Raw genomic sequence first — 26,536 nt, forward strand, 5'->3', positions numbered from 1 at the left:
CGAGGGAAGTCTCACCTTTATTTCATTTCTGCTGGAAGCCAGTTTGTGATGGTGGTTACCAAGTTCTGGATGCAGTGTGTGAGACTGATGAATGAGATGCCTGAGATTTTGTTTTTGTTTTCCAATACCCAGTTTTACAGTCTGTGGCATTGAGGAGTTGTCTGTGGGAACAAAGCAATAGATGTGGGACTCAGCAGGGAGTCAGGGGATGGAGACAGTGATTGGAGAGTCACTACATGGAAGCATGGGTGAATTACCTGATTGGGTTATGCTGCCAGGGGAGAGCTTTGAGATCTAGGAGGGTGACAGAGAGAGGAAACCCAGAAGACAATGATAGGAGGAAAAGCAGGATGTTATGTAATATAGACCACTGCTACTTTGCAGGTTAGTGATATGAGAACTGAAGAGAAGCATTTGGATTGGCAGTTAAAGTAGTGTTGATTTTAGTGGTGGGACTTTAAAATAGTATTAAAGTAATGATTGGGGGATTTGGGAAGACAACTAGTATAAACTGTTGGTAAATGAGAAAATGGCCACTTGACTGGGAACCAGGGTTGAGGGAAGCATTTTTAGGATTCAGTGGCTTGAGAATGTTTGTCAGCAGAGGAGAGAGAAAGCTAGTAGATTGTGAAAAAAGATACTAACAGAAGGGTGGAGTGTGTCTTGGGGAGAGGTGGAGTAAGAAGTGAGGAAGACCGGAGAAACCTCCTCAGAGCTAGAGAAGGGGAAATGAAGCTGTTGGGAGGGGAGGGCATTGCACGAGTTTCAGCTCATGGTTGATGAAGCAGGAGGCTATCTGAGGGTCAAGGAAGTGGGATGGGATAGCTGAGAACTTGATATGGTGAATATTTGAAGCAGGTGCTAGGGAAAAGGAAGGCTGTGTAGGGAAGCACGGCAGAGACCCACGTGACAGTAAAGCTGAGATTTGTGATGATGAGCCAGTACAAAAGCAGGAAGTGCTTTTTAGTGATTTTTGGAACAGATCACTATAAAAATAATTTATGATGTATTTTTCTAATGTGTGTGTGTGTGCTCAGTCATGTCCAACACTTTGCAACTCTATGGACTGCATGCAGCCCGTGAGGCTCCTCTGTCCATGGGATTATCCCAGCAGGAATACCCGAGTGAGTTGCTGTTTCCTCCTCCAGGGGATCTTCCTGACCCAAGGATCCAACCCATGGCTTCTGCAGCTCCTGTGTTGACAGGAGGATGCTCGACCACCCAGACACCTGGGAAGCCACCTGGGAATTTTCTAATAATTTTTGTCTAATTCTTGTGAAAAAATATAACAAATTTGTAAATGGATCGTAGGTAGAAGCAGCACTACTCAGATCCCTCTGCTGTTTGATTTGTCTGGGCTGGGGATATTTTTTGGAGTCATGGTGGCAAGTCATTTTGTAAAGTTAACCGTATATCATAAGAAATAGTTATCTTCTTATGGGACTAGATAGTTCTACTAAATAGTTCTACATATTTCTAGATAAATATGAAAGGAGTTGACTTCAGCCTTCACCTGAGATTTAGGTATTTCTTTTCAAAAGAGAAGAAAGTAAACTTGCATTATGTTCTTGCATAATTTTAATAAAATATCTTTTATCACAAGAACTTTAATTCATGATATTCTCACTTGAAAAAACCTTTTATCATACTTGTTTAGTTTATATCATCTTTTAGCATTACCTTGGCTAGTTTCAGACAGCACATAAAAAGTTTGGAAAGACTTGGGCACATAATAAAATTGGCAACTTGATTTATAGAACAGCTTCAGCCAGCTTCCTGTGAAACCAAATGCTATTTCATAGAATTAGTGTCATGTTAGGAAGGTGTTGCAGAGAAAGCAATGGCATCCCACTCCAGTACTCTTGCCTGGAAAATCCCATGGGCGGAGGAGCCTGGTAGGCTGCAGTCCATGGTTTCTCGAAGAGTCGGACACGACTGAAGTGACTTAGCAGCAGCAGCAGGAAGGTGTTGAGCTGCAGACTTTCTTTGTTATTGGAAATATTTTTAGACTTGTTCCATTTTGTCCAAAAGGGGGAAAAAAAGCAAAGGCAATCTTCTTAATTAAGACTTAATACAAATAATTTTTACTGCTTCATTGACATTCTTTTTTCATATAAAAATTGTGATGTATTTACATATTATAAATGTTACCATTTTTAAGGTATAGTTCTGTGAATTTTGACAAATGCATATGATTATGTAACCACTATCACAATCAAGGTATAAATATTTATCCACCTGTTAAAAAAAAAAGGACTCTGAGGATAAAACGAAAGATTAACTGTTTATTCATCTCTAAACCCCATTAAAATTACAGAAAGAGAACTATGTTCTTATTTTTAAAAATATTTTTATGAGCTCATAACATGTAGGTATGTCTACACGTATATGTTCAATGTTTCAAATGTGTTTCAGTCAGTTGCAGTCATTCTTTTTATTGCTTAAATGATCTTATATTAAGGCAATGGGAGTCCCCTCCCCTCTTCTTGGCTTCAGAGTTCTTTTGACATGACCCAATGATTTTTTGACAGCTTCTTTGATTTCTGGTACAAGATATACTAGGCTTATTATATAGCCTGTCCCAGATGTCATACTCAGCCATTCCATTAAGAAACCTTGATTTTTGTTTTGTTTTAATTAGAGAATTTTATTTAGAAGCTATGTGTGTCAAGATCTGGATAGGAAAATAGAACCTACACTAGTTCCTTTATAAGAGAGAATGTGATTTAGGAAATTAGTTAAATGGGTGTTAAAGATCTGAAAAAGTAAAAAGAGAATATGGAAGTAACTCAGAAGATAGTTATGGCAGGGAACAACCTCAGTTCTTGGGACTGGGGAATAAAGAGGGAGAGATTGTGGAATTAATAGAACCTGGAAACTTGGAAGGCCCTGGTATTGGTACTTGCGAGGGAGTTCTCAGGAAACCAGAGGAGCCTGGAGATGGCTGCTGGCCAACACTGCCTGCAGGTTGACGGGCTTTGCTGGCCTGGCACTGGCAGAAACAGGAGGCAAGCAAGCAAACAGGAAGGATCAAGCTCATTCTCCCTCCTCTAACCTGGTGCCCCCTATTGGCAGAATCACATAGTAAACAAGTGATAAAGAGAAGTGTTTGCAGACTCCTGATCCTGCATCTCAGAGCCAGCTACAGAATGCTGGGTTTGGAACTGAGGGCCAGTTGTCGTTCACTCACTCGTATCTGACTTATTGTGACCCCGTTGACTGTTGCGCGCCAGGCTTCCCTGTCCTGCACCATCTCCCGGAGTTTGCTCAAATTAACGTTCATTGTGTCGGTGGTGCCATCCACCTGTCTGGTCCTCTGCCGCCCCCTTCTCCTTTTGTTTCAGTCTTTCCCAGCGTCAGAGTCTTTTCCAGTGAGTCGGCTCCTTGTGTCAGGTGGCCAAAGGATTGGAGCTTCAGCTTCAGTATCCAATGAAAATTCCAATGAAAATTCAGGGTTGATTTTCTTTAAGATTGACTGGTTTGATCTCCTTGCTGAGGGCCAGTAGTTTTTAAGATCACTGGTACAGAAGTTACATTTGGTGTGAGGTGTACTGATTGCTATTGTGTTGTAATTGCTTCTAGACCTTTTAAATGAACAGAGTTATACAAAATGAGCATTTAAAAAGAGTTTTTTATTGACGTATAGTTGATTTTCAATGTTGTGACTAAGTATTTTAAAACAAAAATAAATGAGTTCATATTTGTGTTAATTTAAATTTAATGTCAGATTATTTTTCTTCTTAGATTGTGTTTATTACTTAAAAAAAATCTTCAGCTTTATTGAGGTACAACTAACACATGAAATTGTAATATATTCAAAGCATACAATATGATAATTTGCTATATGTATGTGTTGGGAAAGGATTCTCACTATCAAGAATTAACACATCCATCGCACCTCACATATTTATCTTTTTTTTAATGAGAATACTTAAGTTCTATTCTCTTAGCTAGTTCGCTAGTTTCAATCATTTACAATACAGTGTTATAAAAAAATATGGAATGCTTCACGAATTTGCGTGTCATCCCTGTGCAGGGGCCATACTAAATCTCTGTTATCGTTCCAATTTTTGTATATGTGCTGCTTAAGTGAGCACTGTATTTATTAATTTTATATGGAAGTCTTGGTTTCTAACAATATTAAGGTAATTACAAATACTTGTATTAATTCAGTCCTGCAATAACATATAAAATAACTTTAAAATAATGCCAGGTTCCATCTCGGGCATGACAGCGTGAGGAGCTCTTGTGGGCCCAGTCCTCCATGAAACTGGTGAAAAATATTTTTAAAAAACAACCATATTAAAGTCTCTGGAAATCGTTTCAGGGAATTTAGCAAACGAAGAAACATTTATGATAGAAAATGTACTCAAACTCAGTAAGAGTAGTGAGATTCTGTGGGATCCTCCACCTCTTCCACCCCAGCTCAGTGATACAGAAACTCCATTCCAGACGGGAGGGCAAATAAAACAAAGCTGCTGGCTCCCCAGGTCCCAGCCATCCTGGGAGAACAGCACGTCAGCATTGCTCATCTCGCCCCCAGCTACTGTTGCAGAGGCCACATTCCGGGCAAGTGCGGTCAGTAGTGGTGTTTCTACCGCCACCCTGACCCTCCCTGTGGAATGGGGGCTTTACCTTGAAGGGCAGCGGGGCTCTGATCGCCCTGTCCCTGGTTTGGAGGCACGCTGGGAAGGCCTGAGGCTCCTGTCTTCCCGCTTCCAGGTGCTCAGCTCTTACTGCAGGGGTGTCTCTCACAGAAGCAAACCCTTGTCCCCAACCCAACTGCAGAATGTGCCTCAGACTGTTTCTCTGGAGGCGGAAGCTGTAAAACCAGTAGTTCCTAATGTTTTCCCAAAGGAACTGACTTTATTTGCATCAGAATATGGCTAAGCTGAAGCCTGAGGATGTTCTCAGAAACTTTGAGGTTGCTGTGAAAGGCAGTTGGGAGGAGATCGGTAGATTCACTGCAGATAAAGACTAAACGGTAGGCCAGCTAGTTAGCTGGAGAGAACTGGGGAAGGAGATAGCTGGGAGGAGCCCTCGGAGTCAGAACACATCTCAAGACACTGACTTTGGGAGGTGTCCCTTCCAAGGAACCCAAATGTGTGATTGGATCGGTTTGTGGAACAATTCACATCCCAGGGTCTTGTTGAAATAGTAGAGAAATAAGCTGAAAATTTGTGGAGTTTAACAGCTCCACAAATATTTATATATATTCAGTAAAGAAATTAAAAAGCTGCATTAGAAAATACTCACTTGATGCAAAAGCAGTAAAGGAAGAACAGAGGAACAAAACCAAATATGAGATATAGAAAACAGAAAGTAAAATGGCAGATGTAAATCCAACTATATCCATAATAGCATCAACTGTGAATAGATTAAACAATCCAATCAAAGACAGGGATTGTCGGACTGGATTAAAAAAAGGTTCAACTCTATGCTGTGTGAGATAATAGAAAAAAAAATACATATATATTGATCTCTAGCCCAGGTTTTTGGCATAGGTCTCTTGGAAACCCTTGTAATTTCCTAAGTCATAAGTGGAAGAAGCCAGTCAGAATTTATACCACAAATCACATATTATATGATACATGCTACCGTTTATATAAAGTGTCCAGGGTAGGCATATCTGTAGAGATAGATTAGTGGTGGTGCAGGGCTATAGAATGGCAGATAGGAGGGTGTAGCTGATGGAAACAGTTTCTTTTGAGGTTTGAAATGTTCTGCAGTTGATTGTGGTGATGATGACATATATTGCTTTCGTATATCTGGATATACTAAAAACCATTGACTTGCACAGTTTAAATGAGCAGATTGTATGGTAGTAAATTATGTCTCATTGAAGCTGTTAACGCAAGTAGTAATACCAGTATTTTGACTAAGAGATAACTAATGGATGCAGTTGAGGTTTCTTTACCGTTCATCTGGTCCTTGGAATATATTCCACTGAGAATGTACAGTCAAAGTAATATGATTTAAAAGTCATTAGAAATAATTCTTTTTTCTGTATGGTTATGTTACCAACTTGATGTTTAGTTATCAGTTGATTTTTCCTGTAGTAAAAAACAACTCCGAGTTGTAGCTTACAGCAGTGACTATTTGCTGCTCAGGTTCTGTGAGGTTGCTGCAGGGGCTCATCTTCAGGTCCCAGGCTGGGTTCAAATGACAGCATTTCTTTGCATTTCTTTTACCTTTAGAAGGTATAACATTAAGGATATCCTTCAGAAGATTGTTCAAGAGTTACTTGAATTAATTTTTTTGTATATGTGTGATTATCAATTTGTTAGGGTTTTTTTTAAAGATAAAATACAGTTTGAATTTAAAATTTTCACATAAATTTAAGGACTGTACTTTTTTTGTTTAGTCCTGCTGGGTGGCTTGCAGGATCTTTGTTCCCCAGCCAGGGATGAAACCTGTGCACCCTGCAGTGGAAGTGAGGGCTGCCAGGGAATTCCAGGACTGTGGGGTTTTTAATTCATTATTCTTTCTGTTGTTGATTGTTTGGCTATGGCTTATCTCCCTCCTCTGAGGAGTGTAAACTCTGGGGGGGCTCCGCGTTCCTCCACACAGTGCAGTGCTTGGTTAACCGTGGGTCCTCAGACACATGTGTTGAAATAAAGGAGTGAAACGTGTGTGCGCGCTGTCGCTCAGTCGTGTCTGATTGTTTGTGACCCCATGGCCTGTAGCCTGCCAGACTTCTCTGTCCATGGGACTTTTCAGAAAAGAATACTGGAGTGGGATGCCATTTCCTCCTCCAGGAGATCTTTCCAAACCCAGGGACTGAACCCGCGTCTCCTGCGTCTCTTGCACTGCGAGTGGATGTTTTACTACGGAGCCGCCTGGGAAACCTCTTGATTTCATTATTCTTGTATACCTCACCTCCCATTATGAAAATACTGATTTCCAATCACACCAGTGTAATCATTCATTAGCAGTACCAACAATGTTGGTAATTATTAATATGCTTACTGAAAAATTCATTTGGGGGAGTCTACAGACTATTTACCTCGGTTGTAATGTTGGTCAGATTTACTGTGCTTTATACTCAGTTGAAAGAATTTCCTCGTGTGAAGTGTCTTATCAATTCAATATTTAGTGTTTATTTTATTTTGCTTCCTTTCAGGGATTTAAAAATACTTCATTATCTTTCATAATTATGTAAAATGTTCATAATTATTCTAAAGTCAAATGTACAAAACAAGATGTATTTAAGGGAAGTCTACCTTCTGCCCCATAGCTTTGTTTTTTAACTTTTTGTTATGGAAACTTGTGACACATTCATTGTGTAAAAGTAGAGAAACTAGTGTAGTAAAATTCTCAGATATCCATCACTCATCTTCAGCAACTATCAGGTTATTGTTAATCAAGTTATTGTTCATTAGACACCCAATCACTTGTCACACTGTTAATTATAGTAGTTTAAAAATAGGTTTTAATATTTGTTTAGGGTAGTCATGAGGGCAAGTTGGTATTTTAAGAGAGGCAATCCGCCCTACTAGGAGAAATAGATGATTCGTGAAAGTTCTGTAGATGGTAAGAAGTTATGTGGTCCAGAGCTAAGAGGAGGGATTTGGCCTTTTAATAGGGCCAAAGACAGTTCATGCACACGTTCTGAGAAGACAGGGACAGATTGGTAACTTTAGAAAGTAGGAAGACAGTTTCTGTGTGATTGCTGCTTTTTTTTTTTTGTGAAAGATGAGATAAAGTTACCAGTTGATGAGTGAGGGGTGTCATCATAAGAGGATACTGGAGATCTGAGAGGACAAGAAGGTGAAATATTAGCTGTTGTGCAGAGTGGGATGAACATCCCCAGGAAGGGTGGTGTGGTTGTTAGGCCATGCTGAGGGTCTGCTTATGTGAATCCAGAGAGCTTGTGTTTCTCTCCACTAATACTTTGGTGAGGTACAGATGGGAAGTCAGTGGGTAATTGGTTTTTGCAGGGTGAGTACCTCTGAGGGAGAGTGGTAAGGGATGAAGGTGTTGGAAAGCTGAGTAAGGAAGGAGTGAGGAGAGGGAAGGTGGAGAGGCAGTAAAAATGTGTGGGGGCTTTGGAGAATCAGTAGGAAGGGACAGAAACCAAGGAAGTTCTGGGGATTTAGGTGTCGGTTCACCATTGCTGGGGTGAGTCAGCTTCAACTCTTATGTTTTCACCTCTTTTTAATTAAGATTCAAATTCTTGGTAGAGAGAAACAGTTAATTAGTCAAATGCCACTTTACTGGGGGGAAGGAAGGGGAGTCATTAATCAGGGAAATTTGCCTGATTGAGAAATCTGGTTGTTAGAATGTGAAGTTTGCTTGTTTCTATATTGCTCTAGTTGCTATATTATGTAAAGGAGATGCTACTTGCCCAGCTTGTGTAATGTCATGTGGAATAACTGCATGCTTTGAAAACAAAGTGTTATGAAACTGGTAAGTAGTGCAGTTAAGCTCAGATGGTGATAATTAAATTCTCAGTGACTACAACTGCCAGTGAATTTCTTTGTGAAACCATATTTGAAGATTTGAAGATCCTATTTAAGCTTAAAATTAAACTATAAAGCTCAAAGCAAAATAGCTCAATTTATGGGATAAAAAGTGCATATATTAAAATAGCCTGAGAAGTTTTGAGTTGATCTTGTTTCTTATCAGAGTATTTTGGCTTATTGCAAATGATTGGAGTGAAAGCTGTAGAAATTAATGTCATAGCTAGATTTTCTCCTTGGAGTGGTAATTATTCTACCTAATTTCCTGATACTACAATGCGGGAGACCCGGGTTTGATCCCTGGGTTGGGAAGATCCCCTGGAGAAGGAAATGGCAACCCACTCCAGTACTATTGCCTGGAGAATCCCATGGACAGAAGAGCCTGGCAGGCTACAGTCCATGGGGTCGCAAAGAGTCGGACACGACTGAGCGACTTCACTTTCTTTCACTTTCACCAGGAGAAAGCTTAGCCTAGCAGAAAGTGGAAGAATGTAAAAAGCTAGGGGTGTGGCAGGCAAAGAAGTAGAGTATTGAAGACATTTGCATTTGAAGTAAAGTTTAATAGTAAAAGACTTCCCAGGTGGCTCAGACTGTAAAAGTGTCTGCCTACAATGCAGGAGACCTGGGTTCGATCCCTCGGTTGGGAAGATCCCCTGGAGAAGGAAATGACAACCCACTCCAGTACTCTTGTCTGGAGAATCCCATGGATGGCGGAGCCTGGTCAATGGGGTCGCAGAGTCGGACACGACTGAGCGACTTCACTTTTCATTTAATAGTAAAATGTTAACTTCAAGTTGCAAAGCTATTGAGATAAGTAAATGCTACTCTTAACAATGGCAAAGAACTGTAATTGGGCTGCACTCATTAAATTAGTAGTGATGGGTTAGGGATTGGAGAGGGATAAAGGAATTAAATGTCTCTGGTTTTGGTAATTGTCTGGACATAGTAGGTATATCATTTGTTATTGTATATAAGTGGCATAATACACAAGAACAGTTAATAACTGCTTTGTTCTCAGACACACAGTTCACCATGTATCTGCATCAGTTTTAATAACCAGTGATTTTAGAATGGGGTCTCATTGCTTTTTGTCTCTTGACTTTTTCCATGCTTACAACTGCTTCTATATCAGCTTTTCAGAATGATGTAAGGAAAAGTAAGTAAAAGTGAATTTACTTTCCTTTTTTCCCTTAGGAGCAGCCACCATATCCTAGTTACAGTACTAGCTATTGGAATTCTACTGCCCGACCTCGGGCTCCTTACCCAAGTACATACCCTGTAAGACCGGAAATGCAAAGCCAGGTATGATCTGAAATTGATAGACTTTCTGAATTTTCTCTTAATGATCTGATTTATTTTCAGAACCTGTGGAAATTTTATAGTAAAGATGTGTGGGGTTTTGTTATGTAATAGAGTCTATCTTAATCATTTTAATGTTTTTAACTCAGAGATAGGGAGATATCTAGGCAGATACTACGTAAGGCAGAGGTGGCTTGACATATGATAGATTATTTCTCAGGGCCTGGAAACAACAAACACAAAATGTACCTATTTCTAAAAATGTGTTATTTTTATGGAGCTATGATTGACATATAACGTTATATTAGTTTCAGGTATATAATGTAAAGATTCAGCATTTATATGCTTTCCAAAATGATCACCACATAAGTCTAGTTAACAACTGTCACCATACATAGTTACAAATTTTTGTTTTCTTGTGATGAAAAAAGTTTTTAATGTATTATTTTTGGCTGCAGCGGGTCTTCCTTGCTATGCAGGCTTTCTCTAATTGCGGAGGGTGGGGGCTGGTCTCTAGTTGGGTGTGGCACGTGGGCTTCTCATTGCAGTGGTTTCTGTTGCGATGTACAAGCTCTAGGGTGCGAGGGCTTCAGTAGTTGCAGTTTCTGGGCTCTAGAGCACCGGCTCTGTAGTTGTGGTGAACCGGCTTAGTTGCTCTGTGGCATGTGGGATCTTCCGGGATCAGGGATCAAACCATGTCCCCTGCAGGGGCAGGCAGATTCTTTACCACTGAGCCACCAGGAAAGCCTCTGTGATGAAAACTTTTGAGATAAACTCTCTCAGTCAGTTTTTAAATGTACAATGCAATATCTAACTACAGCTACTAGAGTTCACGTTGCGTTCTGTGGTTTATTTACTTTATAACTGGAAGTTTGTACCTTTTGACCAGCAACCCGCTGCTCCACCTCTGGAACCACCAGTCTGTTGTCTGTGTCTATGAGTTGGCCTTTTTTGTTTGTTTGTTTTTTAGGTTTTACATATAAATGAGATCATGCAGTATTTGTGTATCACATTTAACTTAACGCCTTCAAGGTCCATCCATGTTGTCCCAATGGCAAGATTTCCTTGGTTTTTTGCTTGAATAATACTTCATTGTGTGTGGGTATATCTGTCTCACTTTTTCTTCATTCCTTCTTCCACTGCTGGACATTTAGGGTGTTTCTGTGTCTTGACTATTTAAATAATGCTGCAGTGAACATGGGGTACTTTTTAAGTTGGTGTTTTTGTTCCCTTTGAACATATTCCCAGAAATGGAATTATTAGATCATACGGTAGTTCTGATTTTAGTTTTCTGAGGTACCTGCATAGTGTTTTCCATAGTGACTGTACCAGTTTACCTTCCCATCAACAGTACACAAGGCTTTCCTTTTCTCAGCATCCTCACCAGTACTTCTTGTCTTTTTGAGAACAGCCGTTCTCATAGGTGTGAGGTGCTGTGTCACTGTGACTTTGATCTGCATTTTACCGATGATGAGGGATGTTGAGCACCTTTTCATGTACCTGCTGGCCATCTTGTATGTCTTCTTTGGGAAAATGTCTATTCAGATCCTCTGCCCACTTAAAAAAAGTTTTTGTGTATGATGGCACATGGCGTGCAGGATCTTGGTTCCCCAATCAGGGATTGGAGCTGAAGTTATATTTATATCTTATGTGTGTTTTTATGCTTTTACTACTTGTATATGCATTTTTATAGTGCAATTTAACATTTTAAAAACATTTTATTTTAAAAACATATCAAGTTTTTAAACTTGATGTAAGTGGTTTCATCCTAGCATTCCCTTGCACCTTGCTTTTTTTAACTCAACATTGTTTTTCCCTTTTCTATTGTACAACATACAAGACAAGCATTTCCCTAGTGTGTGGAATTGGTGGGTTTGGGTATGTACATCTTTATTTAATATAGCCAAATTACTTTTCACAGTGATTAGAGAGCCAAGAACTCCTTTATTTTCTTTGCTGCCAAACTACTCTTCAGAAGATTTAAAAACGCTGAAACATCTCTGAACTGTGATCGTTAGCTCATGCTTAGTCATGGTCTGTAACGATTGCAAGGCTAATACATGTTCTTCTGATTCTGGTTGTTGTAATCATGCATGTTGTAGCTCTGATCTATTGACCCAGAGGGTACTTGGGAAAAGTATGATAAACACACAGGTTTTCTAGTAATGATTGTGGTGGGGGTCTTTGGTTTGCTTGCCTGACTGGGGGTCAAACTCTGTGCCAAAGCAGAGTCTTAACCACTGGGCCAGCAAGGAAGTCCCTGTAGTGGTTTTTTTTTCTGTTGTTTGTTTAAAGTCCTCTCATTGGTCACAAATGAGACTTGTTTTTCTAAAGCTGCTTTCCCACATATCTAAAGGATGAAAGACGGATGTTTTCACATTGATTTTCTGATGATGAAGATAATTCTCCTGACTTCTGGAAGATTTCACCACAGAACACTGAGTGCCTGGGAACAGAAATGCTCAAAGAAAGACAACTGAAGTCCTCTTATAATGTTCTAAATTGAGAAATCAGGATACAAAAGGACTTTGGTCAGAACCTGTAATACCTTTTCATTTAATTTAAAGGAGAACTGGGTTGTCAAATACAACTTATTAAGTATCATGGTTTGGAGCTCCTGTGAGACAAAAATTGGACCAGTTCTGTAAGTAGAGATGCTGCATGAGGAAGTGACCAGTGGAGGATGATAGACTGGGCAGTTTCAAAAGCGAGTGTCAGCAGAAACTCAAGTTGGTGTTGACTGCTGATAATTGTGAAGGCTCGGAGTCCTTTTGTGGTGAAGCTTTCCATGTTTTTCTAGATAAGCACTACAGGAGGAATCGTGGTGTTGCTAATGGAAAAGTAATTTTTCCCACTTGGATTGGGTCTGTTTGCTGTTTGATAGTCATATATACCAAACAGGAAGGGAATCCATTAACAGTGTATCACTTTCTGGGTAAGAGACCTGGCCACTTTTCTCCCCTTTGGATTCTACATGTATAAGCAGTCCATCAATTGTAAAATCAACCTTTGGAAGAAGTATTTCCTCCTGGATAATCTTCAGCTTGCAGTGAGACACCATATGGTGTGACAGTATTTTGACTTTCAAATGCTGAGTCATATTTACATTTACCTCTAGAACAGAAGCAGCACTTGGAACATGTTTTGAGTTTTAAAAGCTCCAGTCTCTTGATTTCTTCTGGAATCCAGAGTGAGACTTCTACAGAAATTCAATGACTGTCAAAGATTTTGCTTACTTCGCCTTATAGTGGATCAGTTTCAGATTTTATCTGTTGCCATATCAGCTGACAGGTTTCAAATCCCAGCTTGCTGTCTTTAGATACAAGTTTCCCTTTATGAAAAAATTGGACTAGATGGAAGTAGCTATGTTCTGTGTAGCCCACTAGACATACTTGGGATTTTGTGACCTTTTTTTTTTTGGATGTGACATTTTTAATAGGATAATTTTTTTTCTATAAAAATAATGCAACTTTATTACTAAATACTTGGGAAATAAAAGAGAGAAAAGGCACTAACTCTGTCATCATAGTATGTCCATATTTTGGTAAATTTGTTTTCAGTCTTCTCCCTATTGTATTTACCCAGTTTTAAACTTACTTTACATATACTTTTAAACATTACTTTTTGGTTATCATATGTACTTGTTACAGGGTAAAATGACAGGAATTCTTTTTTTTTTCTTTTTAATAGTAAGGAAATTTTCAAACATAATCCAAAGTAATGGGATAGCACAGTGATCTCCCTAGACCCCTTACTCAGCTTCAGAAAGTATCATTAATACATGGCCCTCATGTTTCATCCATGTTCTTTATGTGCTTTGAAGAAAATTCTAGATATCACATTATTTCTCTTGTAAATACTTAAGTATGTATCTTTAATATACAGGGACATTTTTAAAACATTACCACAATGCCATTATTAAAACTTAAAAAACACTAAAAATAATTCTTTAATGTCAGTAGATGTCTGGTCAATTCTACAGTGAATTTTAAGACAGAATAAGATTCCTTCAATGAATAGCCTATAATTGACTTAATCATTCCATCAATACTGGACGTTTAGGTTGTTTTTGATACTGCGTGATGGTGACTCATACTCTGATGAACAAATCCATGCTTATAACTTTTTCTCTGGTTGAATCATTTCCTTAGGAAGAATTTCTAGAAGTTGAAAAACAGTACAAAAAGTCACATTTTTTTTAATCATCTTAAGCTGCGTATGTTGTATAAGGGACTTTATTTTTTGGGGGGGGTGCGCATGCCCTGCAGCATGGAGGGCCTTAGTTCCTCCATCAAGGATTGAATCCATGCCCCCTGAGTTGGAAATGCAAGGCTTAACCACGGGACCACCAGGGAAGTCCCTGTCCCTCTTTTTGATGTGGTAGATTTGGAATCAGATTTAAATTTCATTTTCTTAAGTTATTAACAACTATAGAAGGTATCAGGTTTCTACTCTTTTAATTGAGGTATAATTGACACTTAGCATTCATTTCAGATGTATAACATAATGATTCGATATTTGTATACATTATCAAATGATCACCAAAATAAGTCTGTTTTATTATCACAAGATTCTTTTCTTATTCTCCTACCTAAAATGGGAAAGACTGTCTAGTTTTAGAAGGATGAGTCCAGGAAAAGTTGATTTCATTTTTACCATCTTAACAAGGTAGAGTAGAAATTAATGGAAAACCTGAAGGTAATCATTTAAAGTTTAGCTTTAATCTTATTTGGATTACTAAACTGAGGATTTTAGGTATCAATAGTAGTCTGGATAGGTGATGTAAAACTTTAGGAAGCAGTATATGAGGAATTTGTCCACTGTAATTTGGGAATCAGAGTGAGACAGTACAAAAAACACAGGCTTGGAGTCAGATCGGGTTCATCTCCTGGCCTTGCCACAATTATACTGACAACAATGGTGTTATAAAAATTATCAGTTATTGAGCATACTATGTGCCAGACACTGTACTGAGCATTTTATATATGTCATCTCATTTAATTTTTACAATAACCCTGCAGAATCAGTTCATGATTTCCATTTTCCTGCTTGAAAAAGTAGAGTAAACAGAAAGCCTGTGGCAGGGCTCAGTTTGTCTCTGTGGTCTTTTTTTCTTTCTGTTGTATCAGGATCCTTTCTTCTTTCTTTAGCCATTCTGCCAGGTTTCCCAGAACAGGCTCCCTCCTGTCAGGTGTGGCTGCCAGGTGTTCTTATGAAAATGGTTAATAGCACAGCTCTCAGGCCATTACTTCATCTTTCATCACAATATACCTTCCCATTGTTAGGACACGGGCTCTAAAGTGATAATCTGAGTTTAATATATGTATACGATTATAATATAAGAACACCTCTCAAGGGTTGCTTAGGTAGTTGATATTTTCATTACTCATCTCCTTTCTTCCCAAAGTTCTCAAAGTGAGGGCATTTCAGCTCTTGTACTCATTCATGTTTTTTCTCCCAACTTTGCTTTTTCCAGAGTTTGAATTCTTATACAAATGGGGGATATGGCCCACCATACCCCACTGGCCCGGGGACAAATACTGCCTCATACCCTGGGGCCTATTACACACCGGGGTATGCTCAGGCCAATTACTCCACAGAGGTTCCAAGCACTTATCGTTCACCTGGCAACAGCCCAGCCCCAGTCTCCCGTTGGATGTACCCCCAGCAGGACTGCCACACTGAAGCACCCCCTCTTAGGGGGCAGGTTCCAGGATATCCTGCTTCACAGGTGAGCACTTCACACTCTTCTGTCGTCTTTTTAGTTTTTAACTATTAATGAATGGTACCAAGTTTATTTCTCTGTTCACTTCAAGAGGTTAGGTTTATATTTTTAAATATTTTAGGAATCTCTGTTCACTTCCCGGGGAGTTCTAGGATGTCTTCATTTGTATTTCCTGATAGCATTTATTTCTGGTATCTGAGGGACAGACTTACGCTATGCTTCAGCTGTTAAAGTTTAGGCCCTATTCTTTCTGAGCTTGACGGTCACCAAACCTGCCCCTGGTATCTTTAGAACCAAGCTTTTGTAGGCTTGGAGAAGTTATTGCAACTGTTTAGAAATAACTCCAGTTTAACCCTATAGCAGCTGAAGTATACTCTGTTAAGCGGAGAGGAGGCATCTCAGGATCTGTTTACACTGGAATATTTTCATTACTTAAGTGTTTTTTTAGCAATGACCAGCGTATTTCCTTCCTCTCAACCCAGAACCCTGGAATGAGCGTGCCCCATTACCCTTATGGGGATGGTAATCGTAGTGTTCCACAACCAGGACCGACTGTTCGACCCCAGGAGGACTCATGGGCGCCTCCAGCTGCTTATGGAATGGGAGCCCGGTACCCCTGGCCTTCAGCTGCGCCCTCAGGACCACCGGGGGGTCTCTACATGAACGAGGGTACTTCCTCATGGCCTAGCAGTGGCTCTCCTCAGCCACCTGCTTCACCGCCACCCCCACAGCCTAAGGTAGGAGACCTGCTAAACCTTGTTCTTTTAATGTTGGGGTAATCGAGAGAGCACAATATGGAGTTTCTCTGCATCGGCCTGTGTTAAGTAGGGGGACTAGTTTCAAAAACCTGGTGGCCACCACCTACAACTTTATGTAACCCAGTTCCCCCCCCACCTTTTTAAAAATAGACTTTATATTTTAGAGTAGTTTTAGATTCATTTCCTTTTTTTTAAAAGAGAGGAAAGTGCTCATTTTCTTATTAGTTGTAATACTATCTGAATGTTAAAAATCAAAGATTAGATTTGTTACCTCTGTCTCCAGACAGAAGACAAAACCAATGTGAAATAGCATGGTTTTATTAAACTGTACACTTAAACATCATTTGCTTGTGGCCAGGTTCCTTTTTAAGATTTGTCTTCAGGTTTTCTCTCTCAAGGGGAACAGACTATCTAATTCCCATTTATTAAGTCACTGATCAGATTGTGAGGTGATAAAGATAGATTATGAGGTGTTCATGATGATGACCTACCTCAGGGTAGATTCCAGCCTGTATTCTCAGGAATTCTCTGCCTTTTATCTTTTCAGAGCTATATTTTCCTCAAATGATTAAAGAGGGCTGTCCAGTTTTATTGGTGGGGAATCTTTTCATGTACCTTCCTGGTCAGGTGGAAGATGGGGGCTAACAAATCTGATGCTGATGGATGCCCATTAAAACAGCTTTTCTCCCCTCTCTGCTCTCCCACTCCAAGGACTCCTCCTACACCTACAGCCAACCAGATCAAGGCATGAGCCAGCACAACTTCCCTTGCAGTGTCCATCAGTACGAGTCCTCGGGATCAGTGAACGATGACAGTTCAGAGCTTTTGGATTCCCAGGTCCAGTATAGTGCTGAGCCTCATCTGTATGGTAATGCCACCCACGAACATCCCAGCACTCAAGACCAGGGTAATCATCTTGCTGAAGAGTGTTTATCTTCAGATGAAGGGACTCCCCCAAGCATTAAAAAAATCATACATGTGCTGGAGAAGGTCCAGTATCTTGAGCAAGAAGTAGAAGAGTTCGTAGGAAAAAAGACAGACAAAGCCTACTGGCTTCTGGAAGAGATGCTAACCAAGGAACTTCTGGAACTGGATTCAGTTGAAACTGGGGGCCAGGACTCCGTCCGGCAGGCCAGGAAAGAGGCGGTTTGTAAAATCCAGGCCATACTGGAAAAATTGGAAAAAAAGGGATTATGAAGGGATTTAGAACAAAAGGGGAGCCTGTTACTAACTCGACCAAAGAACTCTTGATTTTGGTTAATTACCTTCTTTTTGAAATGCCTGTTGACGACAAGAAGCAATACATTCCAACTTTCCTTTAATAGAAAACTTGAAAAACTGGTAAAGGACTTGGAAGAACAGTTGGGTTATGAGTTGTTTTCAGACCAGTGAATGTAATAGGGAGCTCTCGGGTTATCGGTATTGCCAAGTAGACTCGCCTGGTAAGAAATATATGGGTGTCGTGGGCAAGCTGCTTCTTATCAGCAGGAGGGAAATTCACCTTATGTAACAGGCTCCTCAGAAACCTACAGGATAAGACTGGATGTTCTTTGGACAGGCTCTGTTTTTTTAAACATCTGGATTACTTGTCACATTTTTGTACATTGTAACTGCTTTCACCATACACTCTGTAAATTACAGCTTGGACTTTAGCCTCCTTGGACCTCTGTTTTGTTTTGTTATTTGCAGTTCACAAATGTAGTATGATTCTCTATTTCTTGGTATATTTTGTAGTAATATGTTTAATATAATTACTCAAGAGACTGTACTGACAGCCAGATAATATGGCAGTTCTGGATAAATTTGTACCCTTTCACCACTTGAATATATTGCGCTGTGTAGTGAGTTTCTGAGGTAGATTGTCTCCTTTTTTTGTATAGATTATCAGGTTAGAGTTTTACCACTTCTGTTTTTCTTGTTACTGTCAGAAGGTTAATTTGGAAATGGCATGCCTATAGGAATGAAAATGTAGGCATATTCTTTTTTGCTTTCTTCATTGTATTTGAATGAAGCTTCACTTTAAAATTTCCTCTTTTCCCCCCTTCATTGTCTTTTTACTATAGCCGCTTCCATACGGAGCAATGTGATGATGAAAAATGCCATGGCAAGTAGGAATAGTCACTGCAAAAGTAATAAGCACAACCATTTGGGAATGCTGTTCTCCATCTAAAATAGTAGCTTCACTGTCAGGGTCCCTATGAGCAGACTTCAGCTCAGCTTATCTGCAGCTTCACCATAATGGTCCCTATGAGCAGACTTCAGCTCAGCTTATCTGCAGCTTCACCATCATCAGGGTCCCTATGAGCAGACTTCAGCTCAGCTTATCTGCAGCTTCACCATCATCAGGGTCCCTATGAGCAGACTTCAGCTCAGCTTATCTGCAGCTTCACCATCAGGGTCCCTATGAGCAGACTTCACCTCAGCTTATCTGCTCAGTGTACAGTAAGATATGCAGAGGGTAAAAGGGGATTCATGCTCTGGGGCTGAATCAGCCACAGCGGGAAATTATGTTCTTTTAAAGGCAGATGTGATGGTTAGCTTTGTTTCCCTAGAATAAATTGTGTAGACAGTATTGCGTGTTTTATAAAAAAGATGTTTACCACCACTAATAACAGTCACTTCAGAGCCAGAGTTAAGGAAGGGATACTGAAAGGGTCTTAGCTGGATTTGCTTGGGTGGTGGTGGTTTAGTCACTCAGTCGTGTCCGACTCCTTTGCAAATCCATGCACTGTAGCCTGCCAGGCTCCTCTGTCCATGGGATTCTCCAGGCAAGAATACTGGAGTGGGTTGCTGTTTCCTTCTCCAGGGGATCTTCTCATCCCTGGGATCAAACCCATGTCTCCTGCGTTGGCAGGAGGATTCTTTACTCCTGAGCCACCAGGAAAGCCCTTTGCTTGGGTAGCTCTAAGCTGTCATGTAGAAGAGACTTAGGTACTTACTTTTTACATCTGAAGTGTGTTCCAGTATATAGTGTGTTATTGGAAAAACTGCTGTTTCTTAATAAGATATCCAAGTGATAATGTGTTTTTTTCCCCTTTTGACTGCCAGGCCTATTAATAAGAAAACAAATCTTTTAGCCATTTTCTCTCCTTATTTGAAAAAAGCAAAAACCAATACAAACATATGATGAGAAGAATTAGAGTAAAAATAGTGACTGGGTCTTAGGTTGGTATGAGTGATTTTATGAGATAATATGGTGCCAATTTTATTCAAGGATTTTTATTTTTGGCCTAATATAGGAATGTTAAAGGCTTTTTTATGAAAATTTAAAAGTTGAAACAAATATTAGAAGGGGGAGAACCTTAAAGCTCATAAACCAGTGAGACAATGACTGATACAGGCAAGAACACTATTTTTTAACTGAGTGCCCACAATACCAGTTTCCCTGAAGTCTTGATTTATTTATATACACATACATATGTGTATATTTTTTTTCCAGTTATTTTAAAAAATTTTTTAGATAATTTTAGACCTCCTGAAGAGTTGTAAAAACAGCAGTTTCTGTATACTCTTCACTAATAATCCCTTTATATTAACATCTTACATAACTGTAAAACATTCGTCGTTAAGAAATTAGCCATGATACAATACTATTAACTAAAGTAGAGAGTTTTGGAAAGTAGAGATTTTCTTAGTCTTTTCACTAATGCCCTTTCTGTGTTTCAGGATCCAATCCAGGATCCTGCCTCGAATTTAGTTGTCATGTCATCATAGTGTCCTCTGATCTGTGACTGTATCCTTGACCCCTGATGCGGTAATATATTTCTGGTGTTTTAACCTTAGCCACTACCTAAGGTGGTGTCTAGGATTCCCTACTGTAAACGTACTGTGTTTTTCTTTGTAGTGACTGAATGTTTGCTGGAGATAACGTGAGCTATGCAGATGTCCCATTTCTGCTTAAACTTCAGCCCACTCATTTTTTAATCCATTGGCAGATCTTGCTTGTGTCGATTACTACTGTGGGGTTCCAGTGTGACTTTGTTTCTTGAAGTCCTTCTACATTTATTAATTGGATTCCTTCTTAAGGGAGGGCTATTGCTTCTGGATTTATAGTTTTAATTGTAATAAGATATTCAGGACAAGTACAGACTTAGAACTTAAATATGTAAACCATTTAAAAATGATTCTAAATGCCAGTGTCAAGGAAAGGAAAACTAAATTAGCAACCTCTTCCAGAAAATACAGTGAACTTAAGGAAAATTAGTGTTCATTTTTTTGTGTGTGTGGATTTGATTCAGTTCTTGACTTAGTATTCACTCCAGACTGAATTAAAAATGTTTTTGATATTTCAAATCTGGACTTTTTAAAAAAGTGTCTAAGTTTAATATTACTTTGGGGATAATTTTTGTGAAAATCTTGAATTTACCCAGATCTGGCATGTTAAACACAACTATCTCTTTTTTATAATAACCACTATTGTTCCAAATACAAACGTCAGTATAAACATTTACACAAGTAAGTCCTGACGAAGTATCAGTGGCGTGGGCTAGTCTCTGCGTTCTTGGTGGGGAATTCTTCCAAATACTTTGAAAAATAGGGCTTTTAAAGCTGATTTTTAGCTAGTTAATGTCATACCATTAGAGGTAGGAAGATTTTTAAGTTGAAGAATATAGATTAAATTGGCATTAAAGTTTTTTGGGAGACGGATATTTGATGACTGGAGCTTTTTATCTTTTCTTCTTTTTAAAAAAGTTATGCGTTTAAAGACTCAAATAATTCTATAGAAGCTAGCAATTTGAAGTTTATGAAAAGGAGCTCTCTTCTGTCACACTCTCATTTTTCCTTCTACAAAAGTAACCACTTTAAATTGAGTTTTAAAAAAAATTCTCTCCATGTTAACTTTAAAAAAAAATTTGAAAATAAATTAAAAAAAAAAATTTGGCTGCACTGTGTAGCTTGTGGGATGTTAGTTCCCCGACCAGGGAACGATGACTCTGTGGCCTGTACTTGTGGGAGATTTACTCACCTTTATCTTCCAACTCACCACTGAATTTTACATTTCCATCTACCATATTTTTAGTTTCTAGGAATTTTTTGTTCTCTATGTGATTCTGCTCTTGTTTGTGGGTGTAGCATCTTGTATCTCTGAGAACATTAATGATAATTTCTTGGTATTTGTTTCATCCTGAATAGTGAATTACCTACAAATTGCTTTTCCCTTTCTATTTATTTAGATTGCCACCTTTTTCATGTTAAAGTTTTTTTTTCAGATGTCTTTTAGTTCTTGCTTGTATTTTTATACTGGAGACCATTGTTGTTCTACTGGAGACTCAAAAATGCTTTTAGAAAACGCTTCGTGACTATTCTGTTTAATTATTTTTTCATACTCTTTCTTGGAAAGAATATCTGTTTTAAATGGAAATTGAGAAGGGAGGACTGTTTGGATAATTTTTACTCCTCTGTGAAGAGAGGAGGGTTTTACACTCTATGTGGCTCTTCTCATCAAGAGTGGAGGGCAGTTAGCTTACAGTACAAAATGTGAGACGCCAGCTACTAAGAAGGAAGGATTTAGGGGTTTCTGAGATCAGAGCACATTTGTTCTAGGCAACTTTTAAATGTTCTTTTATTTTGCAATATACACCTTATCCTGGTAGAATGCCAAGGGTAGTGTTGCCAGATAAAATATAGGACTCTCAGTTACATTTGAATTTCAGATAAACAACACCTCATCTTTTAGTATCAGTGTGTTCCACATATTGCATGGGACATAATGATACTAAAAGTAATTTTTTTTCTGAAATCCAAAATAACTAGGGATACAGTCTCATCCCTCAGTATGGGTGGGGGATTGGTTCCAGTACAAAAACCATGGATGCTCAAGTCTCTTATATAAAAATGGTGTAGTATTTGCATAAAACCTAGGTTTATCCTCCCATATACTTCAAATCACCTTTAGATTAGTTATAATACTTAGTACAATGTAAATACTATGTAAATAGTTGTAAATACAATGTAAATGCTGTGTAAATAGTTGCTGGATGTGTGGCAAATTCAAGTGTTTGCTTTTTGGAACTTGACTGAAATTTTTTCTTTCTTTCCAAATATTGTCTACTCATGGTTGGCTGAATCTGTGAATGTGGAACCCATGGATAGGAGTGCCAACTGTATTGTATTCTTTCTTTCTTTATTTTTTGGCCGTGCTGAGCAGCTTGTGGGAATCGTAGTCCCCACCCAGGGATTGAAGCTCAGCCCTCAGCAATGCAAGTGTGGAGTCCTAACCACTGGACTTCCAGGGGATGGCCCTGTATTGTATCTTTTTAATTAAAGTTTTTATTTTGAGATAATTTGTTAATTCACAGACGGTTTTCTGAAGTAATGCAGAGCTTTCCTGTGCCCCTTACCCAGTTTCTTCCAGTGGTAACATCTCACAAAACTTCACGTGCCACGTCACCACCAGGATGTGGACATTGATATGGAACAAGATGCAGAACAGTCCCGTCGCCACCGCCGTTCCTCCTGTTGACCTTTCACAGCCACACCTGCTTCTCCTTTCCCTCCACACTATATCCGTGGCAATCACAAACTCGTTCTCCATTTCTGAATTTTGTCATTTTGAGAATGTTATAGAAATAGAATTGTATCATATGTGATCATTAGAGATTTTTTTTTTGCCCACTCAGCAGAATTCTCTTGACATTCATCTAAGTTGTTTCCTGTATCTGCAGTTCTTTTTTATTGCTGATTAGTAGTCTGTGATATGATGTACCTTTGTTCAACCATTCACCTGTGGAAGGACATCTGGGTGGTTTCAGTTTGGGGCTGTTATGAATAAAGCTGCTATATGTACATTCATGCACAGGTTTTTGTGTGGACATGGTTTTCATTTCTTTGGGATAAATGCCCAAGAGCACAATTCTGGGTCATATGATATGTGCATGTTTAATTTTTTAGGAGACTACTAGACTTTCCTAAAAGTGAAGTTGTACTTTTTGCATTCCCACCAGCAGTGTGGGAGTTTCTCTGTATCCTTGCCAGCCTTTGGTGGTGTCGCTGTTTTATTTTGACCGTACCGATCAGCGTGCAGTGATAATCTCACTGTGCTTTAACTTGCATTTCCTTAATGGTTAATGATGTTCGACCTCTTCTTGTGCTTATCTGCCAGTTGTATATCCTCTTCTGTAAAAATGTCCCTGTGTGTCTTTTGCCCATTTTCTAACTATTTATTTTAATAAACTTCTTATTTTAGAATAGATTTAAAGAGGAATTATGATATATAGAGATCCCACATACACTATACCCATTATTAAGATGTTAAATTAGTGTTGCATATTTGTTACAACTAACGGATCAGTACTGATACATTCTTATTGACTAAAGTCTATACTTTATCCAGATTTTCTTTGTTTTTACCTAACACTGTTTTCTTCTTCCAGGATCCCACCGAGGATACCGTATTACATTGAGTCATCATATTTCCTTAGGAGCCTCTTGGCCATGACAGTTTCTCAGAATTTCCTTGTTTTGTTTTGGCCTCACTGTGAGGCTTGTGAAATCTCAGTTCTTTGACCAGGGATTGAATCTGGGTTTGGGTGGATAGCATAGAGTCCTGACCACCAGCCCACCAGGGAACTCCTGTGACTTTCCTTGGTTTTGATGACCTCTGTAATCTTTTTTTTTTTTTTTTTGACCTCTGTAATCTTGGGGAGTGCAGGTCTGATGTTTCATAGAATGCCCCTCAACTGGGATTTATTTTGTCTGATGTTTTTCTCCTGATCACACTGGGGCTTGTGTTTTGGGGAGGAAGACCACAGAGGTAAGTGCCCTTTCTCATCAGACATCAAATGGCTATACTATCAACGGAGCCTATCCTGTTGATGTTAACTGTCATTGCCTGGTTCAGGTAGAGCTTGTCAGTTTTCTCCACTACAGTCTTTCTGCCCCACTCCCCGCCCCCCCAAACTGTATTCTTTGGAAGATAGTCCCTGCATGCGGTTCTACATGTGGGGGTGGGGAGTTATCCTCCAACTCATTCAGAGTATTTATTGGTTAACTCTTAGAATCTCCCTGCAAGGTATATTTGTTCATTCTCTCCCATTTATGTATTTCTTTATATCTGAATGGACCCATATTTACTTATTTTATACTTTGTATTATGATCTAGTGCTACCTTATTTACTTTTGGCCATTGGAAGCTCTCTCAGTTGTGTCTTTTTGACATACATACATACCCCCATCGTTGTGTGGGGCTTTTTTTTTTTGAGCCCTCCTTTCTGGCACTACATGGTTCTCCAGGCTCATCTTGTATATTCCTGTTTAGTCCTAGCAGCAATTATTCCTCCTCCGTGTTCCTGAAGAATGGCATTGAAACCAAATTTAGGTTCCATTGATTGTCTTTTCACTGTTGAGTTTTGAGACTTGTGTTTTCTAGATACTGGTTTTCTGTTGGATTGGTGGTTTGCAATATTTTATCCCAATCTGTGGCTTGTCTTTTCATCCTGCTAACAGTTTTTCACAGAGCAAAAGTTTTTGATTTTGATGAAGTCCTAGTTATCAATTTTTCCTTTTAAGGACTTTTAGTATCAAGTCTCTGAGAACTCGTTATTCTTCCAGATTTCTCTGATTGTTTCCTGGAAGTGTTTTGTTTTACTTTTGCACTTGGTACATTTGCATATGCTCTCTCTGACAACCCTAGCCAAGAGGAAACCTTGGTCTGATGGAAACCTCCAGGGGCCTGAGGAGAGACGCCTTGCTGCACAGTTTCAATTGAGGTTATCAGCTCAAAACAGTCTTCACTGAAATAAGATACAACACAAGGAAAAGTACAAGTCACTTTGCTCAAAGTGAAAAAACTAAAAGCTAAGATTACTTAAGTTGGGGGCAAAAGTATTCCGTTTTGGGTATAAAGTAATAAAATGCATTCTTAGGAATGGTTTATGAACTTATAAAAATCGCCAATTTTGGGCTGGAAAAGAACATCACTCTGATGTCTTTGTGGTTCCTCTTGTTCTAACCTTTTATAAACAAAGTCAGTACATGGTACTTGCCTCACAGCAGCAGCCTGTATGTTCTTAATTAAAATGGAGAGTCATGACCCCTCTGATTATCTAGGGTATGGATCTGAAATGTAAAGAATCTATTTAGCACACTCTTCTGATGGCTCAGACGGTAAAGCGTCTGTCTACAATGCGGGAGACCTGGGTTTGCTCCCTGGGTCGGGAAGATTCCCTGGAGAAGGAAATGGCAACCCACTCCAGTATTCTTATCTAGAAAATCCCATGGACGGAGGAGCTTGGTGCAGGCTACTGTCCATGGGGTCGCAAAGAGTCGGACACGACTGAGCGACTTCACTTTCACTTTCTGATCATCAGTTTGAGAATCACTGTCTCAGCCCAAGGCCCCGGACTTGTTATCTTAGAGTCAGTGGATCAGAGACATCTGTGGAGTTGTCTCAACTTGTGATGCCTAGGTGTCCACCAGGGATTGAGAACCTCTCCAGGCACAGCCTGTCCTCAGAGCACTTAGTGCCTTGATAGGCACTCCACAGAATACCTTTTTAATACTGAAATATGACTTATTCTGGAAAGAAGTGGGAAACTTACAATTTATACTTCTTAAGGCAGTGTTTCTCAAGGTGTGGATCTCATGCTATCTGCTTCCAAATCACCTAGAGGGCTTGCTTAAAATGCAGATTCCTGAATCCCACTGAAGACCTACTGAATGAGAACTTTTGGAGGTATGCCTGGACATTTGATAACTCCCTCTTTTGTAACTACTGGTGTATCTGGTCTCTTGTTAACAGCACTGGGTAAGATGTATTTGTTTACCTGCTTGTCTCTCCTATTGAGACTGTGAACTCCTTCAGGGTAGGTATTGTTATTCCAAGCTCCAGGTTAGGCACATTTAATTGTTGTGTAGTTCTCAAAGGGTGGTCCGAGATGGCTGGGAGTCTTAGAGATCCCTTTAAGGGTCACAGGATGAAAACTTTTCCTAATAGTACCAGGATATGATTTGTTTTTTTTTTTTTTTTTTTTTTTGCTGTGTTGCTGCCATTTGCACTCTTGATGGAAAATCAGTGGTGGGTAAAATTGCTGGTGCCTTACCAGGAATTAAGGCATTGGAAACAAATTGTGCTATCGGTCATTGTATTGTCCACTGTCATGCATTTGCTAAAAAAAAGCCAGTTTCACTTAAAAATATGCTTCATGAAGAGTAAGTTACTAATTTTATTAACTCTAACCCTTGAGTCCACACCTTTTTGACATTCTATGTGACAAAATGGTTAGGATGCATGAAACAGTTCTGCGGGCTGAAGTACGCTGGTGAAAAAGGGTTTCCAGACCCAATTTCGCTGT

General features: G+C 39.3%; 1 protein-coding gene and 1 non-coding gene across 4 annotated transcripts in view; one reads left to right on the plus strand and one right to left on the minus strand.

Annotated features, from left to right (window-relative positions):
- The window catches only part of BAG4 (BAG cochaperone 4), a 23,033-nt gene extending 4,761 nt beyond the window's left edge, over window positions 1-18,272 (plus strand). For 2 of the 3 annotated variants that reach the window (XM_061134593.1, XM_061134590.1), the window contains exons 2-5: window positions 9,657-9,764; window positions 15,238-15,492; window positions 15,969-16,223; window positions 16,956-18,272. In XM_061134593.1, the coding sequence (XP_060990576.1) occupies window positions 9,657-9,764; window positions 15,238-15,492; window positions 15,969-16,223; window positions 16,956-17,441 (1,104 nt within the window). In that variant the 3' untranslated portion in view covers window positions 17,442-18,272. The remainder of the gene's footprint in view (window positions 1-9,656; window positions 9,765-15,237; window positions 15,493-15,968; window positions 16,224-16,955) is intronic. The other variant, XM_061134591.1, reaches the window with a different exon arrangement.
- LOC133050687 (U6 spliceosomal RNA) lies at window positions 3,992-4,097 on the minus strand. Its single transcript, XR_009691668.1, has one exon. It is a non-coding gene; the product is annotated as a U6 spliceosomal RNA (small nuclear RNA).
- Window positions 18,273-26,536: the final 8,264 nt, after the last annotated feature.

This window comes from Dama dama, chromosome 32 (assembly GCF_033118175.1).
Source record: "Dama dama isolate Ldn47 chromosome 32, ASM3311817v1, whole genome shotgun sequence".
Lineage (NCBI taxonomy): Eukaryota > Metazoa > Chordata > Mammalia > Artiodactyla > Cervidae > Dama > Dama dama.